Source organism: Diachasma alloeum, unplaced genomic scaffold (assembly GCF_001412515.2).
Source record: "Diachasma alloeum isolate Michigan unplaced genomic scaffold, Dall2.0 Dall_scaffold_01987, whole genome shotgun sequence".
Lineage (NCBI taxonomy): Eukaryota > Metazoa > Arthropoda > Insecta > Hymenoptera > Braconidae > Diachasma > Diachasma alloeum.
The window spans coordinates 1-14,291 of record NW_021682024.1 but is presented as its reverse complement, the minus strand read 5'-3'; the positions used below and the strand labels follow the sequence as shown (position 1 = coordinate 14,291).

At 34.6% G+C, this 14,291-nt stretch overlaps 1 protein-coding gene and 1 long non-coding RNA gene across 3 annotated transcripts; one reads left to right on the top strand and one right to left on the bottom strand.

Moving 5' to 3' along the window:
* Positions 1 to 4,493: 4,493 nt before the first annotated feature.
* Positions 4,494 to 6,633, top strand: LOC107046791. 2 transcript variants are annotated; one of them, XR_001461608.1, is made up of 3 exons: positions 4,494 to 4,574; positions 5,983 to 6,046; positions 6,322 to 6,633. It is a non-coding gene; the product is annotated as an uncharacterized LOC107046791 (long non-coding RNA). The 2 variants fall into 2 exon arrangements; XR_001461609.1 differs by having other exon boundaries at positions 4,501 to 5,010.
* LOC107046788 (RING-type E3 ubiquitin-protein ligase PPIL2) lies at positions 6,290 to 14,135 on the bottom strand. The gene is made up of 7 exons (XM_015269498.1): positions 13,924 to 14,135; positions 11,561 to 12,096; positions 10,384 to 10,532; positions 9,799 to 10,071; positions 9,507 to 9,658; positions 8,496 to 8,831; positions 6,290 to 6,449 (listed from the first exon to the last, which is right to left on the bottom strand). Exons 1-7 carry the CDS (start codon positions 13,953 to 13,955, stop codon positions 6,371 to 6,373), a joined length of 1,557 nt encoding a protein of 518 aa, XP_015124984.1. The 5' UTR covers positions 13,956 to 14,135; the 3' UTR covers positions 6,290 to 6,370.
* Positions 14,136 to 14,291: the final 156 nt, after the last annotated feature.

The window sequence follows — 14,291 nt, the reverse complement described above, 5'->3', positions numbered from 1 at the left end:
CCAATTTTTTAAATAACGTTTTCCATCGAGGGGCTGGGAACTTCTGAAATCATGGTGTCACATGCCACTAAAATCAATTTGCAGTCACGTCGGAAATCAATGAAATCGCTGGCATCATGGAAATCACCGATATCTCATGATTTCAAACTGTGAAGTCATTTCGTGACGTCATCTGCAGTCAATAAAATCAAAGAAATCAGTATATGCATGTGACCGACGTCCAAATCTCACTTTACATGCACAAAGCAAAATCATTATGATTATTTTTCTTGCGAATATCTTGGTATATTATGAAAAAAGATTCAGATACGTTACTTCCGCAGTCAATGATGGTTCAAGGCTATATCGACATCAAACAGTATCAAAAGACTTTCACCTCCAAGTTTTGATGCTAAGGGGAACTTAACAATTGACCAAAGAATTTTGAGAAAAGTAAACAAATACTTTTAGAATTCGTCATAATAGTTTATTGGATATACTAGTAATGATTTGTTCGTCAATATTTCGTGACAATAAATTCAATAGTTCTGATGAATAATTCTTTGGTATCAATTATTATTTCGGTTCGGTGAGATTTCAATTATTTCAATGAGCAGAAGTCATTGATTTCAGTTGGATGAAGTCGATGAAATCATGGTGAATCATGAAATCACCGATAATTACGCTTGAAATCGCTGAAATAATAAATTCAATGAAATCATGGAAATCATTAACGTTATCGAGTGAAATTGACTGCATTTAGCAGTCATGGTGTCACTCGATCTTGGATTTCCCAGCCCCTCGTTTTCCATTATAATATTAACGTTTTAAGCTTCGATTTTTTTCCTGAATTAATTGATTTTTTTGCAATCAATTACAGGCATTGCATTAATTTCCAAAAGTTTTTTTATAATTCCAGTTTTACGAGGTTTTACAAAGAGTCAGAGTGGTTGTAGGAAGTTTTACGGAACTGTCACGTAATTTTTACCTAAAATCACGAAATTTTTCCAGAGCGTTCTGTAATTTTTACCTAAATCTCATGTGAAAAATTACGATACTTTCAGTTAAATTTTCTGAGTCGATTCCATAATCGTTGATCAAACTGTGAGTTCCGTAATTTTTGCTGAACATTTCTCTCCCTTGACTAATCAGAGATCCAAGAATAGGCGTTTCCTTACGAACTGCAACTTCCGTCATTAAGAAAACGATATATTCGTGACGGGAATCCTGTCTTGAGCTATCAAACCCTTTTTGGGTACGTAATTAGTCACAACTAATTTAGTCACGATGCTGAATGTTCTCCCTATCATGGACGTTTCCTCAATAAAAAATTTTCCACTTGACAATCCTCTATTTTCATAGTTCTCATGGATTCACAAATTTTATTTCATTATTTAATTTTATTTTATTAAGTTTAGAAACTGTATACAGTTTCTCTTCAGTGAAAAAATGATTTAAATTCGTTTGAAAATCAATTTCACAACAAGGATCAAAGTAACTTCGTAGAGATAATTCAATGGTATAAACGTTGAAAGCTTATTGCATTAGGGGGATTTGACATTAACGTACCCTTTACACCCCGGTAAATAGTCCCAAAATGTATCGGTACTTTTGCATAATCAACTTATTCTACGTTCAATATTTTGCTACTGAACCATACAATTGTGGAAATCATAAAATAGCATTATTCACTTTGTTTCCATTTCACCGTATACTTTTCGGTTTTTACGGTTTCTCATTCCTTCATCCCATTTTTGCCGCATATTTGTTTTTTCCCCAATGGTCTTTCCAGTTTTTTCAGTGTTTCTTTATTGCGAGGTGTTCCCGCGCGGCCAGACATCCACCTAGTGACCACGCTCAGCGCTGTTTAGTTTTCCAAAGCTAAGCCTGCCTACCACCGCAGTGCGCTAGCCCCGTTTTTTAAACTTTTTTTACGTTTGAAAAAGTATATTAACATCAATAAGTTTTATATCCATGTGTATGTACAAAATATACAATCTTAATTGTACGTGTCTAATCTAGGTCACTAGCCCTTGGCTTTATACCCAATATGAGTGATGGGTGGTGTTTGTGAATTACACCGGCTAACCCCGTAGGGCTTATCATTATTCACTTAGTAATACCCAAAATAATTGAACAAGGAAAAAAAGTTTCCAGTTTCCGGAACCAAGTTACTGATTTTAATGCTTTCAGAAGGCATTTTACTGAGAATGAGGAACTGGTTAATTTCAAGAGAAAAATTGCTCTAATTTAGAACGAAAAAATCAATTTTTTTACCAATCAGAAAAGTTCTTAAATTAAGAACCGTGGGATTATCACACTGAGAATATTGGAAAGGAGTAATTGTCGAAGGGTGTCATGTGTCTCCTTGAAAACAATAGATTTCTTCGTTAGGCCCACAAAGTTTTTTCTGACGAATGTGGATTTATGATCACACATGGACCGTGTTATGTCAACTATTTTATCGGGCTTAGTAACATAAATGACATTTTTTAATGTTCACTAAAAAAGGTAGTTTTTGCGTCCGAATGGAAGCTTTATATTTGAGCGATTTTTCAATTTTCTAATTTTGATGGCAAATGGTCTAGAATGTTATGAACCGTGAATGTTATGAACGACCCTCCGGCTTTAGTTACCTCCGCGAGGATTCACCGCCCTGTTCTTTGGGCTCCAACATTTCCGAATTCCCTCTATATTGTCTGGGCGCGTTTAGGGAGTTTCGGCAACTTCGCCTAACGGCCAATTTCATTTAACATCGGAAGAAGTAATTGATTGGTTGGAAATAATTTATTTTTTTCCCCGAAATTTCCGGGAGTATGTTGTTCTAAAAACCACTATAATTTTTTTTTGTGATACCTGCCTCAGAAGTGCACTTTTTGAAACGGCTTAGTGTACGTAAAGCGGTTGTTTTCCACACGGCATGTGTAAAGTGCACGAGCATGCGTAAATTCTCGTTCACTCGAAATTTCCTTTACGCACGCTTTTGAACTTTACGAACTCGTGCACAAAAACAACCACATTACTCCCACTACCGTTCCGAACAGTGCACTCGACAGGTACCACCAAAAATAGGATGCGTTACTCGTGCGTGTGAAAAAGTGGAACTCTACGCATTAGTAATACAATATACTATTAGACACTTCAATTAAAAGTCTTTTTTTTTATTTTTCCGGTTAACCAGTCAATGCCAGTTAAAGAAAAACGACGCCCTGTGAAGTTTTCCTCATATGTTGACCAATATAGAGTTAAATTGAACATTCCACCCCTCTCCCCCCAGGGGATTAAAAAATTGGGAGATATAGAATTATGTGCTAAATGAAATGGCGGCGAAGAACAATGAAGTACCGGGGTGAATGAGAGAGATATTTCACCCCCCCCCCGCACCTATTTAATCGAATGCTTTTTCCGGGCTGATCTTCACTTTTCCTCGTCCGCGGATTGGTATTGGCCCTTCCCGAAACTCGTAAAAGTAAAAATCACTGCGGAAAAATATCGTTCACGGCTATGTTATGTCCTATCAATGTTACTAGGAGGACAGTGGCGCCTTTTTGAAATAACGAGCGCCAAACTTCGAAATGTGGATCCGTTAGCCGCTAAACCTCTGATGAGGACTCCATCGATGTTGACTCGTTCATTTTTTGAATAAATGGGTTGAAGGTGTATTCCAGAATAAATCAAAACACTAGTGCTTAGGAGAGCACATTAACACTATTTATTTCAAACTTCTAATTTAAACTTGAAATCTTTGGTAGACAAATACACTTGATAAAACTTTTATGGAAAACTTTAAGAAAAACTAATCGAAGAGAGAAGCTGGAACAGTTGTCGGAACAACAGCCACGATGGGACTGTCTCTAACTTAAACTAAAAATCTAAGGGTTGGGTCCATACACCCCCACTAGACCAAAAGTTGCGCGCGCAATCTTGGCCCGGAGTAAAGGGAAGAGGGGTAACTTAAAAGAGAAATCGGGAAGCGAAAGAGGGAGAAAGGGGAGCGTGTGACGTCAACAGTATTCCCTCTTGAGGGGTCTCAGGCCCTTCAGCTCCGCGATACAATGAACAAAGGAGAACTCAACACTCAACACGTGTGGAACACGTGAATCAGAGAGACTTTCTAAATATCTCAGAACCGAGACTTAACAATTTTACGACCGTAACCGTCGAGTTTATTTTCTCTCTATATTTCAGAATTTCAAGAAAAGTATTGTTTTGAGGAATTTTGGAGAGCTGTAAATTTACGAAGTAAACTCAAGTACTTGACATTTATTATTTCCGGCAACGGTTTTTCTCACGCCTGCGAAGTTGTTTTTCGTCCCCTGTTCATTGTCCTTTCATTCTCGACTTTTCTCAGTATTTAAAGATTTTACGTTATTTAATTAATTTTTTATATTAATTTGAATATCGCGGACAAAGATGGCTGATCATTGCTACCAACCATCAAAATCAGCGTCAAGACATCACAGCTAGGGCCATGGGTTTTTTTTACTTGCGTGGTTGGTCAGTCCTCACCTTCGGCTTAAACGTCAACTGCACGCGAATAAAAAATCCCATGGCACTCGCCCTGGAAATTCCAGGCTGGAATATACTATTTCGAGGTTCGGTGCACCGCACAGAGCGTTTTCCGTATTTATTTTTTCGATATCTAAAATTTCGTCGGATGGATTATAGCATATGACGATACAAGTGAAGAAAGTTATTGACGAGTATGAGGGTTACAGGCCGAACCGAAAGCGAGATCTATAATCACATTCGTTAAGAAGTTCATTTTTTCATATGTAACGTACGATATTTGATACTACTGGTGAAAAAAAGCGGTTGTTTGCGCACGAAACGTGCAAAAAAGTGCCCTTTTTTTCGCTTGTACCATAAAAGTACTTTATGTCACACGGCCATAAAAGCATTATCTGGCGAATGTGAGTTTATAATCCGAGCCGAAATACTATTTCTCCACTGGTGGAGGAGAAGAGAATTAAAAAACAAGAGGTCTCAGGGTACACCAACGTTAAAAGGGTCAAAATCCCTTATTGGATTGTAAGTTTTTTTTGCTTCCATTCGGAAGCAAAAGTTGAAAAAAAAATTTTTTTTGCTTGAATTACGTCAAATAGTTGTTTTTCGGCTGTATCATTTTGCCCACTCTCCCCTATATAATCACTATTATCTAACAGTTATCGCAAACGTCAGACTCCAATAGACCTCTGAAAACTGCAATTATTCTCAACGCTCTCCCCTACCATTTCGGAAGGTCACGAAACGATAACCATGAACAGTAGACATTTATTCGTGAAAGTACAAACATCCGATTATCCACTCTCTGATAATAAATGTCATCAGAATCTAAAATTAGCCCTGACTCACTCACACTTCCATGGCAACCCAACAGCACGTAAAAAATCGAATGACTTTTAAATTTCCCGGGTTTTGTCGGAAATTGACAGCAGAATAAACAACAAAAAATCAACAATTATTTTCTCTCCCAAAAAACGACAAAATGATCGTCCAAAACAATCATCCAAATTCTTTTCTTATAAGATCAATTAACTATAATAATACCTAAGTAATGAGGATAAAACAGATGCTTGAGAATTTATTCTGAAGGGAAAATTTGAGGTTATAAAATGATTTAGATTGATAACAGAGTATTTACTCACCCAAATCGTCCATTTTACTTCGATAAATGTCTATCCCTCCGTCCCAATGAATGAATGTCACGGTGATTCACTTTTCAGTGGTCTAAAGGCACAAGAGGAACGAAAGAATGAGAAATAAAAATTGCACTGCTGACTCTGAGTTGTACTGGGAGGGACCGAGGAAAACAAACATGGTGGATCCGGTTCCAAGAATTCTCTACATAAATTAAAAGATTTTTCTCTTTTAGTCTTATCTGATTATAGTTAAAATCCATCTAAACCGGACCAATTAATCAATCAACTATTGCTTTCTGCAAGATAATACTATCGAAACAATTTCAATGCTTCATTTTTCTACATTTTTTTTTATTTCTAGGAAAATGAGGAGGAAAAATGGTTCGATAAACAAGTTGAGGGAAATTGTGATGAGAGGGGAAGAGGTATGACTTAGAAGCGAGTAGGATAAAATGGGCACTTTTGACATTTTAAAAAATATTTATAACTCAGAACCAGATTTATCAATTGAGCTCAGTCTAAGCCCATCACAAAGAGGCATCATTGCTTTTTCAATTGAAAACTAAAATTATTCCATTTCATGAACAAGTTAATACGTCATGAACATTTAAAAAGCAGTCAAAAGTGTCTATTTTACCCCACCCTCCCCTAATAAATGTTTCACAAGGTATCACAAAGATGGTTCATTTATTATTTACAGACAATTTATTTTATTGGTGCAACACATAAAAATGGAAGTTTACACTGATTCACCAAGTAGAAAAGTTGTCTAGCACTTGAGGGGCACCTTTCCTCTTCTTTCTTGAGGGTCCTTCCATCTTTGAAGATCTGGAAAATGAAAGAATCATGGAATTCACTTCGAATTAGAAACTGCTGATCCCGAAAATATCAATTATTGATACGTCAGTAACGTGACGTTTCATTAGAATTGCCGATGATTACAATAATAGCCTATATTGGAATGCACTGCTTGGATGAATAACTAAATAAATAAATAAAATTATCTTTTGAAGATGGAGCAATGTTCAGTGCTGTGCGATTCCTTTAGAACCACATATGAGGAGATCCAGGCCAAATCAACAGGACAAAAAGTCGATGCTGGAGATTTTCGTCTCAATTTTTTACTGAAAAGATGGCGATTAGACAAAAATTTATTTATTTATTTATTTATTTACCGCTGTATACAGATCCAACCGCACAAGGCCAATTATAGGGCAAAAAAATCATAATAATACGTAATTATTTACAGTATTTCAGTGAAAATATTAAAAATTATCATATGCATAGTCAAGATGGGGATTGTAAAATCAGTTATAGATATATGTCATAGATATACAGAGGTGCAGATGGGCATTCATAATTATCATAATTAACCAAATTTTGAAAAAAGAACAATTGAAAAATATAAATAATTGAGGAAGTCATAATTTTTTGAAAATTGCTAGTTTTTGTCTAAAAAATGTTTTTCTCAAAATTGGCCCCAATTTCTCTGTGAGGTTTCAAGATATCAAATTTCCCTTTAGCACACGCAAAAAACATGAAAAACCCTTCAAAATGAGACGTCATACTTAATATTATCGTGAGTTTGACGAGATTTGTATGAGAAAACTTTTTTTTTAATCGTTAATTACTCAAAAAGCTTTTTTTTAATCTGAAATTTTCACCAACAATAGCGATTTTCGTTCCTTTTCAATACTTGTCCCACTGAAAAAAATTATAACCGCTCAACTAGGGCGAAAGATAAATTCTAATTGGCGCCAAAATTTTTTTCATTTTATTGACAATTTTTGGTGAAAATTTCAGATTTTTTAAGAATTAGCGTTTTAGTAATTAACGAGTGAAAAAAAACGTCTTCTCGTATAAGCCCCGTCAAACTGAAGATAATGCAATACATAACGTCGATTTTGCATGTTCTTTGAGTGTGCCTAAGGGCGATTTGATAGCTTGAGACCCCGCCAAAATATTGAGGCCAATTTGAAAAACAAATTTTTTTGGACAAACTAGTCATTTTCAGAAAATGATAATTCCCTCAATTATCAATATTTTTCAATTTTTCTTTTTTTCACGTTTTTGTCTAATCACCATCTTTTCAGAAAAAAATTGGGACAAAATCAGGAGCATATCTGATTAGTTTTCAACATAAATTTCTCCACCTACAGAAAAGTTACCATAACATATTATCTTAGAATCTACCATTCCCACGATATTCGTTACTATTAAGTAATACTCTTAACAGTTATACCGAGAGGAAAACAATGTGTCAAGAGAAGTCTTGATCGAACGAAAAAAATTGCCATTTAAAAATCCCCAAGAATAAAAAAAATCTCCTAAACATTTGAAGAGCATCCTGAGATGAAGAATTTTTGTCACAAAAATAGACTCAGTTGATCAAAAAAAAATTATTTTCTGTGCAAGTAAACATTTTTCTCTAGCACTAGCTGTGCATTATTCTATACTACTATACGTATTTTATCCCAGAAAAATGTTAGAAGTGAGAAATGATTTTTCAAATAGAATAGAATAATTATTAAACAATAAGTACAAAATATTATCTTGGTTGACTCAATGATTGACTTTATTCACATCATCCTGAAAAGGCACCATCTCACTTGAATAATCGGCCTCTTGAGTTAAATATTTTGTTGTTGAAAGCAGAGTGATTATTCATATTTGAAACTTTCGTATGTTCAAATAAAATAATATCCATCTAGGCACTTATGAATTCGCGACGTTCTTCGTTAAAACAAGACTTGTTCGGGAACATATTTTTTTTCTCCCTCAAGCAGTGTAGGACTCTTATCTAATTACCAAGGAGAGTTGAGAGCAATTCTTGCAGTGTAATGATCGTCAGGAGAGGAAATTCATAATACTCACTCTAAACTGGTTCCCGGTTGGAGATACTTGGCCACTCCAGATCTGTAAGTTTTCAGTACACCATCATCGTCCGTTTTTCTTCCAGATTTCAATCGCTCAGCCTCTTTTTCAGCTCTTTCCGTTTCCTCAGCCCTCTCGGCAGCCAACTGCTCATCAGCCTCTTGAAATGGATCCACAAATACCTGAGCCGTTTGAAGTATGATGTCTTCGATAGGCCTGTCCTTATTGTCCACTTCAATCTTCTCCATTGCGTTCAGGGTCTCCATCCCACCCACAATTTTTCCAAAAATCGTATGTTTACGGTCCAGGTGACGACAGGATCGAAATGTAATAAAGCTGAAAAAAGTGGATAATTGCATTTTTTCTATAAATGAGCATAGTTATTGTTGCTAATAAATTAGCAATTTGCTTCCGAATGGATTCTCTTTTTTAAAATTCTTATTTCACTGTTCTCTTCTCTTCTAGTTTTTCAGGCCATAGATCGAATATCAACTGAAATGTTATTAAAATTTTGCGAATTATTTCGTTTTGTCAAATAATTCGAAATTGAGACCCTCTCAAAAATAAAAAATTTCATTGCAACAGCTTTGATAAACGAAACGACGAAAACTTTTCCTTATACACGGCCTGTTATGGAATTAGTTTCGAAATTGATAATGTATTTTTTTATCTATTTTTATTATCTACATTATCTATTTTTTTTCGAGCTCAATTGTCCATTTTTCGAAGACTAAAAATGGAAATGAAAATAAAGGGCAATGTGACGGAAATTTCTTAAGTAGGAAATTTCTTTAGCCACACAAAAAATCGAGGATTTTCCCTAGGAGGTTCAATGGTAAGTTACATGAATTTTCATTTCTCGTCGATGACTACATGCGAAGTTAATAACCTTTGCGTTGTTAAACTAAGAACATTCGAAAGGCATAAAATTAATTCAATTAGTATAATTCAACATTAATTTCCACTTCTCATCTATAACTGCATAATAATAAAAAAAAATTGAATACTTACAATTGAGAGCCATTAGTGTTCGGCCCAGAATTGGCCATCGAGAGTACGCCTCTGCCCTGGTGGACCAAATTCGGCTTGAATTCATCAGGAAAAGGTTTTCCCCAAATTGATTGCCCTCCATTATCTGTATTTGTGGGGTCTCCTCCTTGAATCTGAACAAAAATAAAACAGCACTCTTAATAATGGCTCAATCTCCTGAATTAATGTCATAGCAAGTTTGCTCGAATTAATTCCATAACGTCTGGATTTTGAATGATGAAAATCTATTCCTCTTCTTCCATTCTTCACTCACCATAAAATTTCTTATCGACCTGTGAAACTTCGTATTATTGTAGTAACCATTTTGGCAATGCTTCATGAAATTCTCACATGTTTTGGGCACAACATCAGCAAATAGTTCGACATTCAATGATCCGAAGTTGGTAATAATCCTCACGTATCCCTTTTTCTTCACTCGTTCGTATCTCACAAGGTCTTCATCGACTACAGCTGCTTTGTGCATGGTTTCTCGTGGCATTACTGTAGATGTGAAACCTGCAGCTACTGCACCCGTAGAATAATGCGCCTAATTGACAGGACAGGAGGAAGAAACATCGAAATTAGAAATATGACAAAAGGTCAACTTCTGGAGTCTGTATAACCATCTTCTCTACGAATATTTCGCCATAAAATGATTCCCAGAAGAAATTTTTTTTCCTTTCTGCATCATTTTACTAGTATAGTCAAGTCACAGAGATAAGCAATGGCTTTTCTTTGAGTAACTGTTAGTTACGACCCCTATTAACCACGTTAGAATTGCATATAGCACAGAAAATATGTATTATAAACACCTTATATATTATCCGCGATGATTTTCAATAACGATGAAGTATCTTACCGCATTAAATTTATCAGCAACTACTGCTGCTGCTTCCTCCTTTTTCTCTGCTGGTTTGTAATCTCTTTTCAACTCAGCTAACGTCTCTCGAGTTTCCATCGAAACCGTTTTCAATCTTGCATTTGGATTTTTACGATCTCTAACTGCATCTGAGAATGAAAAATCACTCAATTAGTTTGTGCTAGATGAGAGGAGAATTCTAATTTCGGTTTGAATGAAACAGAAGGACGATTCCACGAAATTAAATTGTGATCGTAATCATAATGTTTTGTCGTGGATCATCAAATCTTCAAAAGGGCTCTTGACATTTTGTCCTGAGGCATTTTTTTTAATGAATTCACAGAGAAAAACAGTTTCTAGTTTGCAAGACGAAGTCACTAATTTAACGGAAGTCATGGTTCGAGGAAGCGTTGTACTGAGATTACGAAACTGGTTACGGGATTTCAGAAGAAAAATACCTAATATTCTGTACAAAAAACTTACTTATTTCAACTGAAAATGTTGTTTTAATAAGGAACCATTGGGTCCTTAGATTAAGAACTGCGTTTTTTAACTAAGAACATTCGAGAGGGACGAAATCTTGGTATAACGAAACATTAATTCAACATTGATCTCTATCTTGATTAAGGAAGCAAGTGATATGCCTTCTTTTATAAAGGATTTATGAATATGAGTGAATTAATTATAGAACAGGAAAAATCATCAATTAAAAACAAGAATGTTCTCATTTTGAGAACCTCGATATTCCTTATTCACGAACCCAAGGTTCTTAGCTAATGAAGGTCCAAATAGAAATTTCGGAGACTAGACCATTTTTATCTAATTTTCCAGAAAAAAATTTCTAAAGTCAATAAAAATTTGACTCTTTTCCAGTATTTCTTGCTCACCAGATTTCCGTACCACATTGTTGTGAAATTTTAAAATCTTACTAGTTACTAGAGTTTATTTGTTTCCGAATGGAAGCATTTTAATCATTCAAATTAAAGCGTGGGATTTTTCGTGCTATATCGACCCATTATGACCCAAAAAGTCCAAAAATGCAATTTTTCGACTGTGGTCGTACGTATGTATGACTTTTATGAAACTGAATGATTTCTCCAAACTGCATCATTCTCAACTATGCCTCTGTTTATCCTATTGAATAGAATATCACAAGAATACTTGGAGTCATATTTACCTGCATCTTCAACTCTAAGATTATTTTTAATGTGATGAAATCTCGAGAGATTGAATTTAGACACATTAGTTGGGTCCTGAATGGTAATTAAATCAGCTCTGGTGAAAGGCTCGTCATTGATCAAATCTCTCCAGTTTTTCGTTTTTATGTTCAACTGCTCCACAGCCTCGTACGAGAATACATTTCCAGTAGATTTAACAGCAACAATATGCGTGTGCCGTGAGAATACTTTGAAAAGAACTGGACAATGGTATTCGCCCTCAGCATTTTTCGTGAAATTTAATTTAATTAAACTCTTGACATCGATAGGTTTTCCAGTCACTGGATTATGTTTAAACTGTTTTATGTAGTTTAACAGTGGCTCCAATTCGAAAATATTGCCCTGAAGGTCACAGTAAGGATGCTCGAAGGGCTGTAAACTCACGCAGCAGTGATTAAAGGGTAGATGTCGGAACGTTGTGTCCTCTGAGGTTTTGAAATCGTCTCCTGTCCTTTTTCCTCCATATAAAGTCGTCCACTCGGTGTACGTCAGGTACCTGAACAACAATATAGACGAATTTTAGGAAAAAATGTCGAAAGACCTTGGCAGTCATTAAAAATTGCCACAAAGAATCGATAAAGATAAACTGCCATCGGTTTCCAAGATGAATTAAGGGAAAACTACTGTGAGTTTTAAAAGTCGCGGGCTATTCGAATGAGATTTCCCATATATTGAAGATCGATTAGTGCAAAAAAATTGTTTATTGTTCGTTTACCCCGCAAACGCTTAAAATGTTAAAAATAGTCCAGGGTCTCCAGATTTTCAGCCACAGAGGTGTTTTTATTCAAAATTTTGGAAAACATGTGCGCAATAACATAGTCATTTTTTTTAATAAAAAATTGCACTATTCATGTAAAATAGCCCGTCAAATGTTTTTGAAAGAATTGAGAATATTTAAAATATTAATATAAATACTATAAAAACCAACAAATACGGGTTATGGGTTGTATTGTTATTTTAAGGATAATTTTTTTGCCAATTTTACATGAATGGTCCAAATTTTTATATTAAACGAAATAAAATTAGCTGTGTAGGCGTCGAATTTCAAAAAACTAATTTGTAATTGTTATTGTACACATTTATTTCAAAATTTTGAAAAAAAACCAGTGTAGCTCAAAAATTGGAGACCCTGGACTATTTTTAACATTTTANTCTCCAGATTTTCAGCCACAGAGGTGTTTTTATTCAAAATTTTGGAAAACATGTGCGCAATAACATAGTCATTTTTTTTAATAAAAAATTGCACTATTCATGTAAAATAGCCCGTCAAATGTTTTTGAAAGAATTGAGAATATTTAAAATATTAATATAAATACTATAAAAACCAACAAATACGGGTTATGGGTTGTATTGTTATTTTAAGGATAATTTTTTTGCCAATTTTACATGAATGGTCCAAATTTTTATATTAAACGAAATAAAATTAGCTGTGTAGGCGTCGAATTTCAAAAAACTAATTTGTAATTGTTATTGTACACATTTATTTCAAAATTTTGAAAAAAAACCAGTGTAGCTCAAAAATTGGAGACCCTGGACTATTTTTAACATTTTAAGCATCTGCAGGGCAAACGATCATTAAACAATTAATTTTTTTACACTAATTATTCATTTTTAGACATATATAATCAATCTTCAAAGCATGAGAAATCTCACTTTAAAAGCCCGCGACTTTTACAACTCATAGTAGTCTCCTCTTAATAATTATTATTGCAGCAAAAGTATGTGAAATCAGTTTGCAAAATTTAATGTCGAGTATTTTGTAAATACCTCTGAAATTAGTATTTTGGAGTCGTTTTCGTTTAACATTTTACAATGGGAAAAATGGAACAAATCAAAAGATTTGTTCAATAATGGGTTACCATGAAAACATTCATGAATTAACGTTCATTAATTTCGGAGTAAATCATTCTCCTTGAATGTCCAAAAGTGGAAAAAATATCTCAATTCATATAATTCAAAAGAATCCTCAAAAGTAAGGTTCTTAATAAAATTTCCTGATAAACCATTTTAAAGATTGGTAATTTGTCGACGCAACCAGTTGAACAATATTTGATCAGTGTTAATGAGTTACATGATCTTAAATTTCTAAGGAGTTAGGGAGTTTGTCGCAGAAAACGGACGTGAATGAGTTTTGACAGGAGTTTTGAAATACCTGATTTTATTTGGAAATTATGGAACCCTTTAGAATTGAAAAAAATTTCGACATCTTACTGTTGTTTTATTAGAGATTGTCGAAAAAATTGATCACTTATCAGAATATTATAAGCAAAATATCACAATCGTTGAAGAGCCTATTTATAACCAAAAAACGTGTCCAACGTACATTTTATCTTTTTGATGCTGCTTCTTCCCCATTTTTGTAGATTTTCTTTGGACTTTCTATCTACGACTCTTCAAACTCTTGTGAAATATTTTTTGGCTTTCACCACTTCTTCAACAATTGACTATTTTTTTCGGACACTTTTTGATGATTCGTTTGTTGGGTTTACTTTCCTCTGTTGACTGTTGTTCCCTTGTTCTCTCTGGTGGTAAACTATTCGTGATGCCAACCCACTGATAAATAACAAATATAGTATATTTCAGTGTGCCAACCCCATGTAGGCGAGAGTGTTGCGCGTGTGTGCAGAGACCAGATGTGATGCCTTGACGTTGAAATTTATAGATGGCGCTATTAATCGGCCATAATAGTCC